General features: G+C 44.5%; 1 protein-coding gene across 1 annotated transcript; it reads right to left on the reverse strand.

Moving 5' to 3' along the window:
- On the reverse strand, positions 1–23,032 carry LDHB (lactate dehydrogenase B). The gene is made up of 8 exons (XM_081957864.1): positions 22,873–23,032; positions 10,659–10,790; positions 9,283–9,400; positions 8,670–8,843; positions 6,114–6,287; positions 4,198–4,315; positions 2,815–2,938; positions 1–371 (listed from the first exon to the last, which is right to left on the reverse strand). Exons 2-8 carry the CDS (start codon positions 10,782–10,784, stop codon positions 204–206), a joined length of 1,002 nt encoding a protein of 333 aa, XP_081813990.1. The 5' UTR covers positions 10,785–10,790; positions 22,873–23,032; the 3' UTR covers positions 1–203.
- Between the last annotated feature and the right edge of the window lie 1,337 nt (positions 23,033–24,369).

Consider the following 24,369-nt stretch of genomic DNA (forward strand, 5'->3'; position numbering starts at 1 on the left):
TTGGGAGCACACACAAAAGAGCTGGTTTTATTTGTTCGGAGCATCTGCATTTACAACAATGTGGATCTTAGTTAGCTGTGGTGGAGGAAAGCTGGTACCCTTTCAAGTTGTTTACTGGAAGCTCGGCTATGGAGTTAACATGAACATGTCGGCTTAACACTGCTTGTCTTCTCGCTTACGGCGAACGAAAGCATCTCTAGCGCCTACAGATCTTTGAGGTCCTTCTGGACGTTCCACAACGTAGAAGCGCTGTTCTGGAGCTGAGCCACCTCGCTATCCTTCAGCTTCTGGTTGATCACGCTGGTCAACCCCACGGATCCCAGCACACAAGGAAGGCTCAGGAACACTTCGTTTTCAATGCCGTACATACCCTGCAAACCAAAGATGGAGAATTAGAAAAATCCCCCGTCCTCAGTCTTACCGGGAAATGCCATCCCTGTTGACTATGTAGATTGTGGCGACGTAGGGATTCTAAGCTGATTCCTCTTTTGACTCCACTCCCACCCGGCTCTGCCATTCTTCCTACACTGATGGAATTGTACACATGACCCAATGCTTAGGAACCGCTTGAAGTTGTGTAAAGGTAAAGATTCCCCCGCACATGCGTGCTAATCATTTCCAACTCTAGGGGTGGTACTCATCTCCATTTCTTTTTAAAAGAGTTTTATTATTTTTTAGTTACAAAAATAAACACCCCATCTTTCCTTAAGCAGTGTGTCGTCTGGGTGCAAATATCTCTGTGCAACATCGTTCCTCTTTTGCCACATCTTTTGCATTCATATTAACATTATTTCCCTAAGTTTACTATTATAATATATTGAGCATTTAAACGTTATTGAACTCTCAATTTTTCTTTTTAATATCTTCTAGTAATAATATCATAACATTAAACAATATTATTCTCATCATACACATACTAAGAGTTTTCATCTCATTTATATCTCTATCTAAGTGTGTTATCTAATTATTTTTTAGCTTTCTTCATTTCCAAACTCCTTTTTTCTCTCTCCAACCATTGGTAAAATACTTCCCAAATCATATATTCAGTTTGCTCTTTCTCCTTAATTGCTAATGTTAATCTGTTCATTTCTGCACATTCTAATATTTTCCTTATCACCTTCTCATCAATAGGAATCTCTACACTTTTCCAGTGTTGTGCAAATACAATTCTAGCTGCGGTTAATACATGAATGATTAAATATACATTCTCCTTATTTCAGGTAAAATCCCTAGCAGTTTCAAAGCCGAAGAGCCAGCGCTGTCTGGAGACGTCTCCATGGTCATGTGGCCGGCATGACTCAACGCCAAAGGGGCACAAAACGCTGTTACCTTCCCACCAAAGGTGGTCCCTATTTTTCTACTTGCATTTTTTACCTGCTTTCGAAGTGCTAGGTTGGCAGAAGCTGGGACAAGCAACGGGAGCTCACTCCGTTACGCGGCATTAGGGATTCGAACGGCTGAACTGCTGACCTTTCTGATCGACAAGCTCAGCGTCTTAGCCACTGAGCCGTCACGTCCCTACACTGATGCAATTGTACAGATGACTGAATGCTTAGCAACCGCTTGGAGTTGTGAGAGACCCTCAAAAGACACACACCCAGTCACATGACCACAATATGTTGGTGCTTGGCAACTGGCTCACATTTACATTACCGTCTGCAATACCTAGCGGTCACTTGATTCTGATTTACGTCAGTTTTGCAGGAAAATGGCACAAACCAGTTTTCTAGCAAAATCCGACCCATCGCAAACAATGGGTTCACTTAACAACCTGCTTTAACGACTGCCGCAAAAAAAAAAGTCACATGAACGAGTCCGTTCATGTGGTGACCTGCTTTACAAACATTGTGAATTACAATACCAGACACAATTATGGTTATAAGCCAAGGATCATCTGTAATAAAACAGGGTTGGTATCCCCATAATTCTAATGCCAGTCTGCTCTAACGGGCAGAAGAAATAACTTTGAGGAACAGGAGAAAAGGCTGCAACCAAGAACCTGGTCAGATAGAGGCAGTCCTCAACTTCCAACCCTTCGTTTAGGGACCGTTTGAAATTTCCCCAGAATTGAAAAAAAGTGACTTACGACTGCTTTTCACACTTACGACCACTGCGGCAGCCCTGTGGCCAGGCGATTAAAATTCAGACAGTTGGTAACTGACTCATATTTATGACGGTTGCATTGTCCACGGGGGGGTCATGTGATTACTTTTTATGATCTTCTCTTCAATGGGGAAGCCAGAGTCACTTAACCGCCATGCTACTCACGTCACTGTGGTGAGTCACTTAACAATTCTAACAAGAAAGGTCGTAAAATGAGAAAATTCATTTGAGCTTAGCAACAGAAACTTAGGGCTCATTTGTCGTCCTAAGTCGAGGACTACCTGTAAAAAAATATACAGGCCAGAATGGTAACCCCAATAAATGCCTGTCGAGCTGCTCCCTAGTTTTCATGAAAATAAAGTGAGATGTGGGAAGCACATTCAGACTGGCAAGTGTTTGTCACTGTCATCTTACAATAAAAGTATTTATTTTATTTTCCCAATCTACTTTAAACGCTCACTCCCCTTCTCCCCAATCCTAACCCATTTATCTCTCTATTTCACCTGAAACAGGGGTGTCCAAAGATGGCGACTTTGTGGACTTCAATTCCCAGAATTCCCCAGCCAGCTGTGCTGGCTGGGGAATTCTGGGAGTTGAAGTCCACCAGTCTTAAAGTTGCCAAGTTTGGAAGATCCTTGGCCTAAAACCAGGAGAGAAAGAGACATTTATAAAAAAAAACAGAAAATATTGCCATCTCACTCCGGCCCTTACCTTAACCATGGTAGACACTGGGTGGACTCGAGAAAGATTCTTCAAAATGGTTTCTAGAAGATCAGCAACACTAAAGCCAATGGCCCAGTTGGTGTAGCCTTTCAGTTTGATCACTTCGTAAGCACTATTGGACACACAAAAGAGGAAGCTTGGTCAACGGGAAACAAAAGGTTCTAAAACTGCTAATCGGAAATCGTCCTTGTAAGAGGAGACAAACAGCCGATGTCATTTTCAAGGAAGGAAAACTCAAGCGAGGAAGCCGTGAAAGGAGAAACTAGCCATCTGCTATGCCCTTCCCCGTTTCCCCAATATATGCTGGTCTACGGTTCCAAATATTCCCAATTATAGCCTTGAAATACTTTATTCGGGAAATATTTTTTTGAACTATTACCATCCGGCAGACGGTACAGGACGATAAAAACAAGGACAAACAGGCTGAAAAACAGCTTCTATCCTACGGCAGGAACTATATTGAATTCTACTGTACAGTGCAATATTAATGTAATATCAGTTTCAATTCAATTGTATAGGATGCAAAGGATGTGTGTTTGTGTTTTATTTTTATAGTTACAATGGCTCAGTTTCTCTGCAGATGGGCTTATCCACAGGTACATACGGTATTTTCTGTCCAAGAAAATTATATTATCTATCTATCTATCTATCATCTATCTATCTATCTATCTATCTATCTATCTATCTATCTATCTATCTATCTATCATCTATCTATCTATCTATCATCTATCAATCTATCTATCTATCTATCTATCTATCTATCTATCTATCTATCTATCTATCATCTATCTACGTACCTACTTACCCATCTTATCTATCATCCATCCATCTGTCCATCCGTCCATCCACCCATCCATCTCCTGTCTGTCTGTCTAATCTATTTATCTATCTATTTATCTATGTACCTACCTACCTATGTACCTATGTACCTACCCATCTCATCTATCATCCATCCATCCATCTCCTGTCTGTCTGTCTGTCTGTCTGTCTGTCTGTCTATCTATCATCTATCTATCTATCTATCATATCTATCTCTCTATCTCTTTATCAATCTACGTACCTACCTACCTACCTAATTACCCATCTCATCTATCATCCATCCATCCACCTCCTGTCTGTTTATCTATCTATCTATCTATCTATCTATCTATCTATCTATCTATCTATCTATCATCTATCTATCTATCTATCTATCTATCTATCTATCTATCATCTATCTATCTATCATCTATCTATCATCTATCTATCTATCTATCATCTATCTATCTATCTATCTATCTATCTATCTATCTATCTATCTATCTATCTATCTATCTATCTATCTATCATCTATCTATCTCTGTTGCTTCCATAACTTCATTGTGTCATACCTCTCAACCACCTGTTTGTGGACTTTCTTCCATTCCTCTGGATCTTGGTCCGTCCCCATTTGTGGATTCAGATCCTGGAGAGAAACACCTGCTACGTTGACCCCGCTCCAGACTGGTACTGAAAGGGTTAAAGAGAATTTACTGCGATGTAATATAAGTGATGGTTCTACATTCAAACAACGCCATTCTATGTTTCAGTGACATTATTATTTTTCTTTCAAACACAGCAACTTTAAGATATGTGGACTTCAGCTCCCAGGATTCCCCAGCTGGCACAGAATTGAAATCCACACATCTTAAAAATGGCAAATTTGAAAAACACATCCTCAATTTATGTCCAACTGCTTATTGACTGTTCAAATAACAGAAGATTCCCTCCAGCTCTACATATAACACACTTTTGAAATTCCAACGCCTTCCTCCCACCTTCAAACCATGTGATCCCATTTTGGTTGCTTGGCAATTGGCCCGCCTTCGTGGCCCTTTGCAGCATCCTGTGGTCACGTGACTTCAAATTTACGGCATTTTCACACCCCGCAAAGTCATTAAACTCATTTTTACTTTCCCGATTTAGTGACACAAGATATCAAAACGGAAAGTTCAGGAGGAAGTGATGCTGATCACATTAGGAATTGGTTTTTGCTGCATGAAGAAAACTAATGGCAGGCCAACTTCGATGCTTTCTAGATATTTTGCATTTTAGTCTATCTATTAGATCTATCTATTTTTTTAACAGTTTATTTATACATTTTCTCTTTACATTACATCAGTGCTTTGTGAACAGAGCATTGTCTGCATCAGTTTGCTTACAAAATAATACTTTTCCGGTTCCTAATTTGTACCTCTACCGTCCAACCATTTGTAAAACAAATCCCATACTTGGAAATATTCTGTGTCTTCTTTTTCTTTCATTTTTAACATCAATCTGTCCATTTCTGCACTTTCTAATATTTTTTTTAAAATATTACATCTTCTTCCGTAGGTGTTTCCTCATTTTTCTAGTGCTGTGCAAAGAACATGTCAGCCTGGCCATCCGGGGCTGCCAATCAGGCGAGTTATTTGCCGACTTCCGTCTCACTGCTCTTCACCCATTTCGGACTTATCCCGCCATCTTCCCTTCCACGTAGCTGAGCCATGCATCCAAGAGACACGAGGGGAATCCGAAGCGGCCTCCGTGCACCGGGAGAGGTGGCACCGGGCCGCCAGCCAGCTGGGATGGCAGCCATTACTCTTGGCAGCCTTGATGCTACCTGACGCACACATGGGGGCGTGGCCAACGTCGATCAGTGCCGACCAGCTGGGACAATAAGGATGCGGCTGCTACTGACGGAGGAGGTAGCTATTGATGCCCGGAGCTTTGTTATACAGCTGTGAGATATGTAATCAAGGGGAAGGCGGTGGCAGGGGAGGGGCTGGTCACGAGGGGTTTGGGTGGAGCCAGGGGAAAGGCTCATAAGGGGGTGGGGAGCACGGAGCGTTAGCTCCAACAATTATTCCATTCTAGCAGAAATGGTGGTCAGTTAGTACCAGTCTGATAAACAAGGATTAAACCCAACAATGGTGTCCTGTTTCTTTATTGTTCTCCTGGAACCTGACAGATAATACTTGCAACTGTCAAAACATGCAATATTAAATATATATTCCCTTTACCACACTTTTCTGGTATTATACCTAACAAAAATATTTCTGACTTATAAATTTATATGCTGTCTTAACATTTTTTCTAGCCATGTATGTATTTTTGTCCAATTTATTTTGTTTTTGAACATGTCCACCACATGTGACAATAGGTGCCTAGTGCATCTTATCTGAATGATCCCTAGAGCAAGGGGCTGTGGGAAATGTAGTGCAGAACCTACGGAAGGCCTCAAACTGCCTGCACCGCAGGACTACCAGGAGAAATAAGGCCTACTCACCACTGGAATCGCCATGTTCTCCCAAGACCCAACCGTGACAGCTAGAGGGATGGATGCCCAATTTTTCGGCCATCAAAAAGCGGAACCGAGCCGAATCAAGGTTACAACCGCTGCCGATGACGCGATGCTTCGGCAGGCCACTAAGTTTCCATGTCACGTAGGTCAGGATGTCCACTGGAAAAGGGAAGACAGACAGACAGACTGAAGGATGGATCCTCCAAGCATCTGGTTAACATGGCAGCCTAAAAACCTGCAGATCAGCTCTTGGGCAAGGTCCGCATTTATAATGGATTCATGGAACCAATCCTGGCCTCTTTGCTTATACACCATGGTTTGCAATTTAATGCCATAGGTAAGGTAAAGGTTCCCCTCGCACATATGTGCTAGTCTTTCCTGATTCTAGGGAGCGGTGCTCATCTGTTTCAAAGTCGAAGAGCCAGCGCTGCCCGAAGACGTCTCCGTGGTTGTAAAGTAGTCGAAGGATGAGGCAGGACTCACTCTGAGGGAACTTTAGCAGCGTTTATTAAGACAGAAAACTAACAACAAGTAACAGGCGAAGTTCAGCATCTTCCCTGCTTGACAGCTATTTATACGGAGCTGTCAAGCAGGGCAGCCAATGGCAAGAGCCTGAACAATCAGGCGTGACTTGGCTGTTGCTAGCTGTCAGGCAGGGCAGACCGGTCGTAGGTCGAGGATAGAACAGTGGTCATGTGGCCGGCATGACTAAACACCAAAGGTGCACAGAATGCTGTTACCTTCCTGCCAAAGGTGGTTGCTATTTTTCTTGCATTTTTTACATGTTTCAGAACAGCTAGGTTGGCAGAAGCTGGGACAAGTAACAGGAGCTCACTCCGTTACGTGGCGCTAGGGATTCGAACTGCCGACCTTTAATGCCATGTGTGAACCCAAAGATGATAAAAAAAAAAAAAAAATCGAACGGTGCAAAATCCACAGAAGTACTTCTTGACTTACAACCACTTGTTTAGTGATCATTCAAAGTTACAACGGTACTGTAAAAGGTGACTTAGGACTGGTCCTCATATTGACGACCGTCATCCCCATGGTCACGTGATCAAAATTTGGGCTCTTGGTATTTATGACTGCAGGGTCGCGGGATCATGTGATCGCCGTTGGAGACCTTCCCAGTGCTTAATGACCATGATTCACTTAACAGCATTGACTTGCTTAACAACCATGGCAAATAATTTTTTTTTTGTAAAATTGCAGGCAAGTCACTTAACAACTTTCTTGCTTAGCAGTGGAAATTCTAGCCCCAATTGTGGCTGTAATTCAGGGATTACTTATATCTGCCCGATTGTGTAGTTTCAGCAATACGCATTGCTATTCTTAACGCAAGTTACTGTAAAAACCTACATTTCTATTATTTATTAGCTGTCTGTCTTCTATTCTGCACAAAATCATTCTAGGATATTTGTAAATGTGGAATAAACCTAAACATTTAATGCAGCATATAGTGGCACCTGCATGTACAAACCACATTTTAAAAACCTCATTTTTTATGGCCGTGTACTCCTTCAATTAGGATTACTTTCATTCAATTAAATAGGAATGTGGTGTCTCAGTGGCTAAGACACTGAGCTTGTCAATCAGAAAGGTCAGTGGTTCAAATCCCAAGCACCGCGTAACAGTGAGCTCCCGTTACTTGTCCCAGCTTCTGCCAACCTAGCAGTTCGAAAGCATGTAAAAATGCAAGTAGAAAAATAGGGACCATCTTTGGTGGGAAGGGAACAGTGTTGTGTGCGTCTTCAGCATTTACTCATGCTGGCCACATGACCACGGACAGCGCTGGCTCTTCGGCTTTGAAATGGAGATTAGCACCATCCCCTAGAGTCGGGAACGACTAGCACATATGTGTGAGGGAAACCTTTACCGTAATCCTTTAATATGGGATAGTCTCAGGGCGACTGGATGGAGCTGAGCCTTTACTGACTGGATGCCCTTTCAGATGCCTCACGGAGTTCGCAGCAGATATTTTTGCTTTCCACTCAGAGAGAGAAAAATCTGCAGCTATTTGGCGAGCATCTTCACCACTAGGCCACCACGTTGCTCATATCCAAACCACATTAAGCTATTTAAAACAATATGTTTGCTTTATAACACGTTCCAATCTTATGGTGGATAGCTACATATACAATAACCAGTTATAGAGATCTGAGCAATATCTGGTTTCAAGCATCAGCCCTTCCACGTACCGTACTTTTCGGAGTATAAGACACACGATTTTTCCACCTAAAAGAGGGTGGAAATGTCAGTGCATCTTATACACCGAATACGGCCATTTTTAGCCTCCCGAAACCCTGTCCCGCGCACCCTATTTTTGCCAAAAATGGGGTGCACAGAGGATTTGGGAGGCCTGCAGAGTGCTCCTGGGAGCTGGGGAGGGCAAAAACGTGATGCGTTGGGGGGGAGAACGGGCCCGTTTTTCATGAAAACGGGGCATGCAGATGGTTTGAAGTCTTGGTGCGTCTTATACTCCGGTGTGTCTTATAGTCCGAAAAATACGGTAATTGCATTTGACCCCAAGCCCTAATTTACCTGGGTTGGAAACCACCAGAATCATGCAATTGGGGCTGTATTTCACAACTTGTGGGATAATGAATTTGAAGACGTTTACGTTCCTCTGAACTAAGTCCAGACGGCTTTCTCCTTCCTGCTGGCGGACACCGGCGGTTACAACCACCACCTTTGAATTAGCGGTCACAGAATAATCTGAAGAGAAAAGAAGCAGAGGCGAAGTTACTGCATGGATTAAGTTTGGTTCCCCCTCCCCTCAAAAAAAAAACTTTTGCAAAGAGCTGAGAAACCCAGAGGCCCAGAATCTTCCTTCTCTTGTCCCAAAGATGTTTTTTCAGGAGGCAACTGGACTTTGCTTTTACTTTGAAGACATTTCACTTCTCATCCAAGAAGCTTTTTCAGCTCTGACAGGATAGTGGGGAATGGAAGTGGCTGAGAACCTTCCTTCTCTTCTCCAGCAATCACCTGGTTGCTCATTTACCTGAAATTCTGGTCAGCAATGACCAGCAAGCCTTTTACTAATCAGGGCAGGATTGATCTTGACTTCCTGGTGATCTTCCAATTATTGGCCAAAGATTTATTTGGGGGTGGTCAATGAGGGGAAAGGGGGTGTGAGACACAACGCAAGCCTTACCCTTGTCTGCTACGATCTTAGGTGTCTTCAGAAATAAGCTTCCGTGTTGTAGATCCAGCATCTCTCCTCTCAGTTTGTCTTCCAGGACATCAACGAGAGCGAGTTCATCGCAGAGACCCTGGCGTCAGGAAGAAACATGGTGCCAAGAGTTAAGCACGAGGACTGGCACGCTTGGTGTATTAATAATACGGGGGGGTCCAACTCATTGTGGAAGTGATCCATCTATCTTAAGCAGGCCTTGATACAAGCTTCTGAGTCAGGAATGGATCGCTTGTGGCCTTCAAAATGCTTGGGATTCGAACCGACAAATTGCCGACCTTTGGGATCGATAAGCTCAGCGTCTTAGCTGCTGTTCAGACTACTTAATTGGGATTTAACCTTTTTAAACACTGTATTGAATTCTACATGCCACCTGGGGATCTTCTGCATGAAAGACAGCGTTGTGGATCATCGGCTGCCAGCAGAGCTAGCTGCAGCGTCAGACGACTGGGAGGGAGGCCCTGAACTGGCTTCGGAGCCTTTGGAAGGCTCTGATAAGGAAACAGCATCAGAGACAGAGGCCTTCCATCCTCTGCCCCTCCACCTCCACCCCAGGGTGGAGAGGCAGCTGTCTTCAGGGCCTGAGCTGAATGATGGGGAGGAACAGATGGGGCCTATCCCAGATGCAGGTACGCGCAGAGAGGAAAGGAGAGCAGCGGAAATCAATAAGCCGGCTTTCAAGGAAAGGCAGACACAGATGCTAGCCAATCCCTCCCTGGCGGGGAAATAAATAGGAGATGTTTGGGAATGGCCAGTTGTTGCAGACAACAGTTCATTTCTAGTATACAGCAAGCAATTCGGATTCCTTGGCCAGAACCAGGTTTGTTGGGACTCATCATGTTTGGTTTTTCTTTATCCACGCGAATAAAAGACCACTCCTGCCCTGTTTTGAAAAGGGGGTTGTTCTACTAGCGAGTAAGCAGCTTATCATTACTTGCAAAGGTTGGGTCAGAACAGCCAGCAAATAAGCAGGTCAGAGTAATGACGATTTAATAACTGACCAGCTGCTGTAAGGCTGTAAACCAAGATGAGGACTTGAGGAGGAGTCAGCAGGGTTACTGCCACTTTAAGAAGCTGTATATATAAGGGAGGCCATGTGAGGGTGTCTTTCTCTCTCTCTCTCCTTGTGTTCTATCTCCATTGTAGTTCCCTGTGTACAGTTTAAGATTGATTGATTGCTTGCCTGATATTTTCCTAACATGTGTATGCATGTATATATATAAGTCTTGTATAGAAACCACTGTTTGAAAGACAAAACATTTTTGCTCCTGGGTTGTCTCAAAATAGTAGTCACGTTGTGTGCACTCTGACAAAACATCTGAAATGGACATACATACCCTTTCCAGGACACTGACGGCACAGGCCATCCCCACCTGACCGACTCCTACCACGGTGACCTTGTTGTTCGGTTGAGTGCTGGGCTGGGTAATTGGGGTAATCAGTTTGTCCTTGAGGGAAGACATGGTTTTCTGCAAAACAAGAGAGAGAGAAAGACATGTGAAGCAACAACTCAATGCCCTATCAAGGTGGAATCTATCTATCTATCTATCTATCTATCTATCTATCTATCTATCTATCTATCTATCTATCTATCTATCTATCTATCTATCTATCATCTATCTATCTATCTATCTATCTATCTATCTATCATCATCTATCTAGCTATCTATCATCTATCTATCATCTATCTATCTATCTATCTTCTATCATCTATCTATCTATCTATCTATCTATCTATCTATCTATCTATCTATCTATCATCATTATCTATCTATCTATCTATCTATCTATCTATCTATCTATCTATCTATCATCTATCTATCATCTATCTATCAATGGCTGTGGGTGGGTGTGTTCCAGCATAACTCTGGAACGCCTCAAGCAATTTCAACCAAACTTGGTACACAGATGATTTACACTCTGGAAAAAAATACTGTGGAGGTAAGACACCCCTAAAACCCCTTGGAGTGTGCGTTCTGTTAAGATACATCCTGTTGTGCCTTAAAATGGCTTCTTCTGTGCAGCACAGTGGAGTTGCCATAACAGCTTCACAGTACTCCAGAAGGGGGCTCCCTCTGTTAAAGGGAAAATCCAACATTAGAAATTATGTTTGGTCTGGACATTTTCCCCCTATAAATAAATACCTGGATAATGCCAGGTTATCGGCTAGTTCCCAATATATGCCACCAGCATGGACTACAATTCTATCCTCTTTAGTCATGGGTCTTCAAATGTGGCAATTTTAAGACCTGTGAACCTCGACTCTCAGAATCCCGCAGTCACTCAATGGAATTCTGAGAGTTGAAGTCCACAAGTCTTACTTACAATAGCAGAGTTGGAAGGGACCTTGGAGGTCTTCTAGTCCAACCCCCTGCCTAGGCAGGAAACCCTAAACTGTTTCAGACAGATGGCTATCCAACATCTTCTTAAAGACTTCCAGTATTGGGGCATTCACAACTTCTGGAGGCAAGCTGTTCCACTGATTCATTGTTCTAACTGCCAGGAAATTTCTCCTCAGTTCTAAGTTGCTTCTCTCCTTGATTAGTTTCCACCCATTGCTTCTTGTTCTACCCTCAGGTGCCTTGGAGAATAGTTTGACTCCCTCTTCTTTGTGGCAACCCCTGAGCTATTGGAAGACTGCTATCATGTCTCCCCTAGTCCTTCTTTCTATTAAACTAGACATACCCAGTTCCTGCAACCGTTCTTCATTGTTTTAGTCTCCAGTCCCCTAATCATCTTTGTTGCTCTTCTCTGCACTCTTTCTAGAGTCTCCACATTTTTTCTACATCGTGGCGACCAAAACTGAATGCCGTATTCCAAGTGTGGCCTTACCAAAGCATTATAAAGTGGTATTAACACTTCACGTGATCTTGATTCTACCCCTGTTTATGCAGCCTAGAACTGTGTTGGCTTTTTTGGCAGCTGCTGCACACGGCTGGCTCCTATTTAAATGGTTGTCCACTAGGACTCCAAGATCCCTTTCACAGTTACTACTAGTGAGCAAGTTACCACCTATACTGTACCTGTGCATTTCGTTTTTCTTGCCTAAATATAGAACCTCACTCTTTTCACCACTGAATTTTATTTTATTAGATAGTGCCCAATTTTCAAGTCTGTCAAGATCCTTCCGTATCTTAAGCCTATCTTCTGGAGTGTTTGCTATTCCTGCCAGCTTGGTGTCATCTGCAAATTTGATGAGTTCCCCATTTATTCCCTCATTCAAATCATTGATGAAGATGTTGAAGAGTACCGGGCCCAAAACAGAGCCTTGGGGTACTCCACTATATACTTCCCTCCATGAAGATGCAGTTCCATTGAGGACTACATGTTGAGTGCGGTTGGTCAGCCAGTTACCAATCCATCTGGTGGTGATGCTGTCTAACCCACATTCTTCTATTTTATCTAATAGTAGGTTATGGTCTACCTTATCAAATGCTTTACTGAAGTTTTAACGTTGCCAACTCTTTAATCAACATTCTTCTCCCAGTCAAGGGTAAGAGATACTGTATTTGTACTTCAATTTATTTGGGGTCCCAAAGTTGATAAAGGATGGAGTATCACTTACCCATTATCACTAATATCATCACCAACTATATCATCTAAGTATAATTTTTGACTCACACTTCAGCAAGAGGATCAGGAAAACATGCATCATTATATCCACCAACACTACTTGCTATTTATCGATGGAAATCCTAGAACTGGCAATGTCCATTGAAACCGCCAACCCCAACCCCATTCATTGCTCAACACCACCAAGGGCTACTAAGAGCTTTAAAAGCGACACAGAAAGGACTTGTTTACTGTACGTAGCTTGACTTGAATGATGTTCCTGAACCGAGACATTTGTCTTCTGAAAAGAAAACAAGGTGGAATGAAGTAGGCCATGGTTCTCTTCTTCGTAATCTTCGTGAGATCACAGCAGTGAGAACACATTTTTCAGCCATGTCCACCCTCAAGAACTTCAAGAAAACTTGGGGATAAACAGCCTTGCTGGGATCAGATTGAGGAAAATAACAGATCCTCTTAGTGGGTTTCCAACAAAGCAGCCATACTGTGTGTTTAGTATGAGTACTCATGACATACTCTCCAAATGTCAAAGGGATTTTCTCACCCTCAGACAAAAGGGATGCTTGGGGTATCATTTACAACCAGGATTCTTAGTTGACTTAAGGTATTTGTTGTGGCCTGCCAGCGGCCAGTGAAGCTGGCAGCAGAGTCGGACAGTGAGTAGGTTGGGGAGAAACATGGGCCAGTCCTGGAGTCTGGGGAAATCTCGGACGAGGGCTCTGTGTCGGAGGCAGAGAGGGAGCAAGAGTCGGATGCCAGTTATCAGCTGCCTTCAGAGTCAGACATCAGCGAGGCAGACAAACAGCTGAAGCCTCTTCCCACCGTGTGGATGCACAGAGTTGGCAGATAAAGGGAACGGCTAAAGAACAGGGGTCGACTTGGGAGTAAGGCCACAGGTGGATGATAAATGGCCCCTCTGAAAGGAAATAAAAGAAGAGCTAAAGAGGAGTGGAGTTTGCAGAAGACAATTAGTTCGTTTCATTGGTTTGTGACTCTCCGAGACTCCTTGCCAAGTTTTGCAGATATCGGCCTGGCAGCTCTCCAAGCCAGATAAGATCTGTGACTATAAATCCTCCCTTGAAAGACTTTGCTGGATGTGAATGAGCCGAATTCACAGTAAATGAATAAAAGAAGTTTTTGTCGGGACCAGGAGTTTGCTCCATGCTCTCGGGAAACCTTGGTCAGAACAGGTTTTACAACCACAAGCTCCTTGTCCTATACCGTTCCACAAAAGCCTAAGGACACGCCACTTTCTGAGTTCTGGGCGCCGTAAAATAACAGCAAGCTGTATGCAGAAGATTTGTCAGGATGGCTGTGAAATTTGGACAGCTGTACCTCAATCTCCTGCAGAGATCTGTAGTGCAGGAGTGTCAAATTCGATTTCATTGAGGGCCGCATCAGGGTGGTGCTTGATTTGGGGGGCATGGCCAGCTTGACATCACTCCTGTCAGAGGTGCCTGTGGTGGCCCGAGCACACTGCCAGCGAAAATGGGCTCCCGAACTCCGTTTTTGGCTGCGATAGCCTCCTGCAACCCCCTGCCAGCAAAAATGGAGCTCAGGAGGGCCGCCAACAGCTCTCCCAAGCTCCCTTTTCACTGGCAGAGGCACCGCAGGCTGGTTCTTAGCTGTTTCCAGGGGGGCCCTGCGGGCCAGATCTGAACACATAGGCCCGCGGGCCTTGAGTTTAACACCCCTGCTGAAGTGGATTCCACATAGAGTTGAAGTTGATAGCCTGTAAGGTACCTAGCACCTGTAAGGTAACTAGAAGCATTTGAAATGTGGATTTACAGGCGGCTGTTGCGTATAAGCTGGGTTGCCAAAATCAGAAAGGAGTCGCGCGGTGATAAGACGCCTGGGAAACCCAAGGGAAATCAACAAAGCCATTAAAAAGCAAAAGTTAAAATATTTTGGACATGTGATGCGACACCCAGAAAAATACAGCATCCTTCACTTAATCCTGCAGGGAAAGTTTGAAGGCAAATGAGGTCCAGGCAGAAGAAGAACTTCGTGGCTTCAAAATCTAAGGGACCGGTTTGGACAAAACTCAGCAGCGCTTTTTCATGCAGCTGTTGACGAAAATAGGATTGCCAACATGATCGCCAACGCCCGATGACGGATATGGCACAAGGAGAAGGAGCTACCTTCCAACTCTGGGGGATTTAAGTTGGGGAAGGTAAATTTAAACATGACACCTGCAAAGCCAAATACAGGCAGTCCTCGACTTACAACGCTTTGTTTAGTGACCATTTGAAGTTTCAACAGCACTGGAAAAAATGTGACTTATGACCGTTTTGCACCCTTACAACAGTTGCCGTTTCTTCATGGTCACGTGATTGATTAAAATTTGGGCTTTTGGCAGACGGGTATATATTTAAGACGGCTGCAGGCCATGGGGTCATGAGATTCCCCTCTTGTGACCTTCTGACAAGCAAAGTCAGTGGGGAAGCCAGATTCGCTTAACAACCACGGTACTCGCTTAACAACTGCAGTGAGTCATTCACTCAGCAACTGTGGTTAGGACAGATTGTATAATGAGGGCAAAACTCACTTAACTGTCTGGCTTAGGAATGGACATTTTGGCCTCAATTGTGGTCATAAGTCGAGGATTACTTGACTTCTCCTTGTGTATATCCTTACTCTGCAAATCTGGTACTCTGTAAACCTCCAACTACGATGCAGAGGCTCACTCCTTTTCTTATCTGTCAAGACTTACCACATTTTTCGGAGTAAAACACACCTCCCCCCCAAAAAAAAGTAGGTGAAAATTTTGGTGCGTCGCGGTTTTGGCCTCCTGAGCCTCCTAAGACACACCTAAATTTACAGGAGGAAAACAAGGAAAAAATAGTTTTTGGCCTCTGCGCGTTTCGTTTTCGTCCTCCCAGGCCCCCAGAAGCACTCTGCAGTGCCCCGCATGGGCTGCTTTCACAAAAACCGGGCCCATTTTGGGGCTCCCAAGACCTCCATGCACCACATTTTCACCCTTCCAGGCCCCTAAAAACACTCTGCAGGCCAAAAATGGGCACGCTTTTGGAGAAAGGGGGCTCATTTTTGGCGAAAACAGGATGTGTAGAGCACTGCAAAGTGCTTCTGGGGGCTGGGGAGGGCGAAAACGTGATGCGCGGAGGCCAAAAACTATTTTTTCCTTGTTTTCCTCCTGTAAATTTAGGTGCGTCTTATAGTCCAAAAATATGGTATATATCCAATTTTTCTGTTCAGAAGTAAAATGTGGCGTCCATTACTCTCCTTCTTCCTATTTCCTATTACATCTTAATGGTACGTGGCAGGGCAACCTATCCCAACAAAACAAACAGAAGAAATTCCTGATGGATTATGAACTTTACACAGATGGCTGATTCAGGAGTATTTTGAGCAATTTTAGTCTGTAAACTGTAAACTTCTGAATCATACAGCTTAGGGCCCAAATAGTGATTCTTTTATTATATGTCTCAAAGGCCAACATGGAATATTCTTAATAGTTTCTTTATCTCAGCCACTTCTTTATATCCAGGGTACTTGTTAATATTTGAAATCCTTTTAAAAAAAACATCTCGGATGGTAATTTACCAAACTTTCATCTTCCTCACATATTCAATTCGTTCCTTTCTAAAGACCAAGGTCTGTTGGATTTAGATTCTTTCAAAAACCCAAGATGGAACCTTTCTAATTTTTTCCTCTCCATCAACAACCTTACGAGTTTGATAAGGTTAGAAGAGAGAATGATTGCCCAGCGGAGCTGGTGGCAGATTCAGGCAGTGAGGAGGTTGGGGAGGAACATGGGCCAGTCCTGGAGTCTGGGGAAGGCTCTGACAAGGGCTCTGCGTCAGAGGCAGAGAGGGGGCCAGGACCACCGGACAGTTATCAGCTGCCTTCGGAGTCAGAGATCAGTGGGGCAGAAGAACAGCTGGAGCCTGTTCCAAGTGTGTGCATGCGCAGAGTTGCCAGGAGAAGGGAACAGTTAAGGAAAAAGGGCTGACTCGAGAGTAAAGCCACAGGTGGATGGTGAATGGCCCCTCCCATAGGGAATAAAGAGGAGCAAAAGGGGAGTGGAGTTTGCAGGAGGCAATTAGTTCAATTCATTAGGGGGAAGATCTGTTCTTGACTTCTTGCCAAGTAATTGCTGCTACAGCATGGCGTTTAGAAGATATCGGCCTGGCAGCTCTCCAAGGTCTGTAGTTGTGAAATCTCATGAAAGACTGTTGGCCGGGACTTTGCTGGAGAGGAATTCCCTTTAACCTAAATAAAAGGGATTTTATCGGGACAAGGAATCTGCTTTATGCCCTTGGGAAGCCTAGGTCAGAACACCAGTGAATGACAGATGGTGGTCAGTAAATCTGAGGCTGGTCACATGATGACTCACTTAACAACCGTAACAATTTATAGCCCATACTTGAGCATGGAGCGATCTGACTGACCTGCGTTCCCCTATGTTTAATGGTTTCGGATGAATCTTAACTTTTGCCCATTGTTCCAAAATATTTGGTGCTTGTCGAAACGGGGGCAAAGGAAGGCGGTGGGCGAGTCTCCCACTTACCTTTTGTTCAGCACTCCAAGATGGAGGCCAGCGGTTGCTGCTATCGTCATCAGAGGACCCCACGCCGTAACAAACAACAAAGAATGTGAAGTCGCCCATAATGAACTTCTACCGTTTCACAGCAACCACAGCAGAGACGCAACAGACAACTGACATGGTCCCTGCCTCGAGAGGCTTACAATCTACAACAACAGACAAAATAGGAATGGGGAAAGGAAGGGGGGGTGGGGGGAGGAAGGAGAAGTCAAGGCCCCGTAGCTGCCAAGCAATCAGGAATTCAATCACAGTTAGTAGAAAGCAACGACTGGACATTTCTTTGCTCTCGGGTCGGCCTGATGGCGACCTGGGAGTGCCACAAGGGATGAAGTTGGAAGGTGTGTTTTTCAAACTTGGCAACTTCAAGATTTCAATCTCGGTTGAAATGCAGCCCCCCTCGAAGTTGCCGTGCTTGTGCAGAAAAGCAGTGGCAAAACCCTGGGGGCGGAGTTAAAAGAGAGAATGGCTCTCTTTTTGTTGTTGTGTGCCCATTATGCAATGTGCCCCACATCCCTGGGCATGCGTGCTCTCCCCCCACTCCCATGCATGCGACACTCCTCACCCACCCACCTACCCAGGCTGATTTTGGGCTCATTAGGCCTCCTTGCAGCCTCCTTGGATCAAAAACAGGCTGCGGGGGACGCACTGCACCCCTGCACTTCTCCATGTATGCGTGTGTGCTCCCCCTTGCCCCTGCATGCACGACACCCCCTGGCCCCCACCCATGCATGCGCGACCCAAAAATTAGCTGACTGGTGGGAGGTGAGCATGCATGCACGGTGGAGCTGAGCTGGGGCGGCGGCTTGCATGCCTGCAGAGCGGACTCTGCGTGCCACCTGTGGCATGTGTGCCATAGGTTCACCATCCCAGGCTAGTCACCAGCAGGCTAAGTCCAACCCCCCCAAATGCTGTTGGCTCTTATCTCACGCCAAGCGTGCGTAAGCACGATTAACAATAAATCAGATTCATTGGCTCTTCTTTTGTCGTCTGACAGGTTTGAACAACATTGCTTTAAGAGTATCACGCTCCCAATTGTGCCCAGTTCTGAGACTGAGCCAATCAGCTGAGGGCCAAGTATGAAGAATGGATAAGTAATATAATTTAGTTTTTGATGGCTAGTGTTAGGGATGTAACCCTAGGCTTGGCAATGTATATAAGCTATGATTATTTTACTGTTACTTTAAATGTTAGAGAGATGTAATTGGCTTGTTACCTTAAATGCGAATTGCTCCTGGGGGAAAGTACAGATTGACTTCAGTTTGTACAATACAATACAATAGCAGAGTTGGAAGGGACCTTGGAGGTCTTCTAGTCCAACCCCCTGCCTAGGCAGGAAACTTTATACCGTTTCAGACAAATGGCTATCCAACATCTTCTTAAAGACTTCCAGTGTTGGGGCATTCACAATTTCTGGAGGCAACTTCTGTTCCACTGATTGATTGTTCTAACTGTCAGGAAATTTCTCCTCAGTTCTAAGTTGTTTCTCTCCTTGATTAATTTCCACCCATTGCTTCTTGTTCTACCCTCAGGTGCCTTGGAAAATAGCTGGCCTCCCTCTTCTTTGTGGCAGCCCCCGAGATATAGGAAGAGTGCTATCATGTCTCCCCTAGTCCTTCTTTTCATTAAACTAGGCATACCCAGTTCCTGCAACCTATCTTTGCATGTTTTAGCCTCCCCAATCCTCTTTGTTGCTCTTCTCTGCACTCTTTCCAGAGTCTCCACATCTTTTCTACATCGTGGCGACCAGAACTGAATGCAGTATTGCAAGTGTGGCCTTATCAAGGCATTATAATGTGGTATTAACACTTCACGTGATCTTGATTCTCTCCCTCTGTTGATGCAGCCTAGAACTGTGTTGGCTTTTTTGGCAGCTGCTGCACACTTCTGGCTCATATTTAAATGGTTGCCCACTAGGACTCCAAGATCTCTTTCACAGTTACTACTGTTGAGCAAGGTACCACCTATACTGTACCTGTGCATTTCTTTTTTGTGGGTTGTGGGTTCACATGAACAAATGCTCCTAATCCAGATGAATTTGCAGGAACACTCAAACTCACCTTTCTGGAACCTTCCACACAAGGAGGGGCATTTTTGTCATCTTCAAACCCTCCCAAATAAGCTGTCCCTGCTTCAGGTGATCCTCGACTTAAAACCACAACTGAGCCCAAAGGTGCAAGGTTGCTAAGCAAGACAGAGGTTAAGTTAAGTGACTTTTGCCCCATTTTACAGCCTTTCGGTCCACTGTTGTTAAGCGAATCACAGCAATGATTAAGTCTGTAACATGGTGGTTATGTGAATTTGGCTTCCCCACTGACTTTCCTTGTGAGAAGTTCGCAAAAGGTTATCTAACCCTAACCCCAGGACATTGCAACCGTCATAAATCTGAGTCTATTGCCAAGTTGACAATAGGGATGCTGCAGGGTGTGGGTGAAAAATGATCGAAGTCATTTTTTTAGTGCTGTTTAACTTCAGTCACTAAACAAACTGTTATAAATCAAGGACTACATGTAAACTGAGCCATCCTACTCCCAACCTTCATTGTGTTTTAATGAAGCTAAACTGAAATAAAAGAGAAGAGGGAGACGATATTTTTACATTCCTTGCTTCAGGCCCCAACCTGTAGAAACCAGAAAGTACAGGTAGTTCTCAGGTTATGACTGGCTGCTAGCGACCTTCAAAATTACAACAGGCCCTGCTAAATCTACATATGACCCAGTTTCAAAGTTATGACATTCAGTCCCTGGGCATGTGACTGCGTTTTAGGCACCCAGTCTATATTTACAACAGTGGAGCAGATATGCGACTGAAATCAGGGGTGGGTTCCTGCCAGTTCTAACCTCTTCTATAGAAAAGGTTCCACAAATCTACAGAGCCGTTTAGAACCGGTTCCAGCTCCCTCCCCTGCCCGTCCGCACATCATCAAGACGAAGAGCGAGGAGGAATTCTGGGAGTTGAAGTCCACAAGTCTTAAAGCTGTCAAGTTTGAACACCCCTGGGTTTTTGTTTTCTAAAGGGTTAGGGGTGCAAGGGACTTGTAACTTGACAGCTTTAAGACTTGCGTGCTTCAAATGCCAGTTACTGAGGCAACATTTTGGTTGCTAAGCAAGAGTGTTGTTAAGTGAGTTTCACCACATTTTACAAGTTGGCCACGCCCACCCAGTCACATGACCGCCAAGCCACTCCCACTCAGTCACATGGCCGGCAAGCCACTCCCACAAAGCAGACCACACCTACAGAAGAGGTTGTAAAAAAATTTGAAACCCACCACTGACTGAAATTTACAAGTATTTTTTCCCCAGAAACCAATATTTATTTCTGGTTTCCTGGAAACAACCCCCCTTGTTCCCCCAGCAAACACTAGCTCTGCTTAACGACTCCAGGGTTCGCTTAAGGACTGCATTGCTGCTTTACGACCACAATAGTCCCATAACTACCACAAAGAAAAAGGTTATAAAAATTGAATCCGTTCTCACAATGGCTCACTTTGTACTCATTAGGCATGATTCTGCCAGGCTCAATTACAGTCATAACTGGAGGACTAACATGCAAGTGGAACCCTGCTTAACGTGTCACATGATTCTTTGCAGGGAGACAGCACAGCAAACACTGCAGAAATCCCGGCCAAGCAACTCTGCCCCCATATTGCAGGGTTGTTGGGTTTTTTGGAAAGCCTAATTCTCCCTTTTTTTAAAAAAAGTAGCTTCATTCTGCAAGGTCTCCTTGGGCAGGATGTGGTTCACTCCAGCTTGGGTGTGTGAACAAGCGGAAGGCTCTCGCAACAGGCAAGCAAATATAAAGTGCGTAATTTTGTGTGTGTATCATGTGATCCTCTTGGCACCCAAATGACTTTGCAGCTTGAAAAAAAAAAGATTTCCGGGGGGGGGGAGGAGGAGGGAAGGGAAGCTCTCCATGTTTACTCATCCCCCCCCCCCCCCAACCTGGCAATTCCACTTGGGCAGGGCCGGAAAAAGTGAGCATGCAATTTTTTACACTCCCCCCCCCCCCACTTCCTTGGAAATTTAAAAAAAAAGCCCTCTCTGCAGACCGCGTGTTCTTAGGCACGTCCTTCTCTTCCCCACCCCTCGCCCCCGCTGCTTGATTGACAGCTGCTTCCCCAAAGTCTCTCCATTCAAACTGGGGGATTATGATGCAACATGTCCCTCTCCTTCTGGGCATCTGCTCCAAGGAGAGATTGGACCATCGATCTGGGCGCTTTCTTTCTTTTTAACCTACCCCATTCGGGAGGCAAGGGGAAGAAAAGCCACCCGGGCACAAATTCCAGACTGGGTGGGTGAGTTCGTAGGGGGCAAAGAAAAGTGAAAAACTCCCTCTAACCCTTCTGGTTCGGCCTTTGGAAGCAGATTAGAAAGGAGGAGGGGAGAACGCCATCCATCCATCCATCCTCCTTCCCTTTCCTCTTGATTGCATCCTTTTTTATTAAGAGTTCCCCTTTTTTGATATGTGCATGTATGCATTTAAAAAAAAAGACAATTCCAGGCCTGGGTGGGTAATTGAAAATTGGGGGCCTAGAGAGTTTGGGGGGGGGATAGAAAGAGAAGGAGATGCACCAAAGGGATGAAATCGCCTGTCTCCCCAATTTTCTCTCCCCCTCCCATCCTCCAACCTGCTTTCGGAGCATCTTCCCGAATCGATTCCCAGCCCACATTGCAATACATACATAATTTGCAATAGTAGTGAATATACACGTATGTATGTATGCATGTATGTTCGCCACTATTAAATAATAAAATATTAAAACACACCTCTGCAATAGTAGCAAACCTGCATGTATGTATATTCCCCACTATTTAATAAAGTATTAAAATATATTGGCAACAGTGGCAAACATGTATGTATCTAAATGTATGTATGTTTGCCACTATTACATAAAAAAATATTAAAAGACATATTTGCAATAGTGGAGAATGTACATCTATGTATATATGTTTGCCACTATTAAATAAAAAAAATTAAAGGACATATTTGCAATAGTGGAGAATGTACATCTATGTATAAATGTTCGCCACTATTAAATAATAAAATATTAAAAGACATATTTGCAATAGTGGCAAACATGCATGCATGTACGTACGTATGTATGTCCGCCACTATTAAATAATATTAAAATACATATATTTGCAATAGTGGAGAATGTACATCTCTGTATGTATATATGTACGTTCGCCACTATTACATAATAAAATATTAAAACGCATATATTTGCAATAGTGGTGAACATCCATGTATGCTGGCATGTTCGCCACTATTGCAACTATAGGCGTTTTAATATTTTATTCTTTTATGTGTATATATTTATATTTTAAGGGGGGGGAGGGAAAACCCCAGATGTGCTATCAAAAAGAGGCTTTTTTGGGGGGGGGAAGAGATGCGATCGGGCTCTCCGGGGGACTCACCTCTTAGGCTGGCTGGCTTCGCTCGGGGCCGGCGGATGGGCTGGAGGGATGGATGGCGGGCAGAGCGCGGCGCAGCAGCCTGCAGGAGACGGAGGAGGAGAAAGGAGGAAGGCAAGGCGCCGGGTCAGGCCGGCAAGGACAGGAAGCGAGGCAGCGGGCGGAGCCGGGGGGAGAGGAGAGGAGAGACGGGGCGGGCCCGGCGCTGCTCTCCTCGGGTGATTGGGAAGCCGAGCCTCTCCCGCCCCTCCGCCTGGCGCAATCCCCGCCAAGGACGCCCGGCAAGGGTGAAGCGCTTTTCCCCTCCTCTTCCTCTCGGTCGCGGCAGGCCGCAGCAGCAGCAGCATCCTTGGGCCTCCCTCGCTCCCTCCCTGGCCAGGCTGCGAGGCTCTGCCGACCGTCCAGGGCCTAAGGCGGGCCTCGAAAAGTAGGGTGGTAGTAAAATAAAATAGGTGTATCGGGATGGTAGGCAAAGCAAATCTCAGTTGTATACCTTGATTTTTTATATGGAAAGATGAATGTTTAAAAGGGTTAAAATACAATAAGGATCATAATGTGAATGTTCATCAGAACTGATGAAGCTTCTTGGATGAGAAGCGAAACCTCTTCCTCCTTTATGAAGGAAAAAACATAATCCAGTTGCTTTTTTTTTTAAGTCCCTTGGAGACAGAGATTTTGAGGTTTCAGGTTAAGGGAGCTCCTAAAGCAGGGTGGCAACTTTTAAGACGCGTGGATTTCAACTTTTAAATCCTGTGGATTAAAACTCCCAGAATTGGGACTCCATATATCTGGCTGGGGAATTCTGGGAGTTAAAAGTCCACACGATTTAAAAATTGCCAAGATTGGACATCCCTATTTTAAAGTGTGTTTCCCCCCCTGTGATTTTGGGAAGGTTTTGGGGTTTAAACATTCTTCTGCAGCAATTTACCGTATTTTTCAGAGTATAAGACACACCCTTTTCCCTCAAAAAAAGAGGGTGAAAATCTGGGTGCATCTTATATACTGAATACAGCATTTTTGGCCTCACAAAACCCTGCCCCTTTGCAAAAATGACTGTGCATAGCCTTTAGGAGGCTTCCAGAGTGCTCCTGGGGGCTGGGGAGGGCAGAAATGAGTGGAAAATGCGCCGTTTTGTGCTCATTTTTGCCCCCCCCCCAGCCCTCAGGAACACTCTATAAGGCTATGCATGCCTCTCTTTTTTTTTAAATCAAAAAACCACCCTGTTTTCGCAAAAATGGGGCGTTTTTGGGAGGTCTGCAGAGTGCAAAAACTTTTTTTATTTGCCTCTTCAAAATCTTGGTGCGTCTTATACTCCGAAAAATACAGTAGTTGCTTGGCGAAGGTGGCAGCGTAAAAGATTCAACACTTTGGTTTCAGCGTTGGGGAGGTAAGATGTCTTTATGGCTGCGTAAGATGCTTGGTTGGTCTCGTTACAACAGGGCAAGGTTGATTTCTAGAGCAGTGTTTTTCAACCTTGGCAACTTGAAGATGTCCGGACTT

Source organism: Natrix helvetica (genome assembly GCF_964273705.1).
Source record: "Natrix helvetica genome assembly, chromosome: 6".
Taxonomy (NCBI): Eukaryota; Metazoa; Chordata; class Lepidosauria; order Squamata; family Natricidae; genus Natrix; species Natrix helvetica.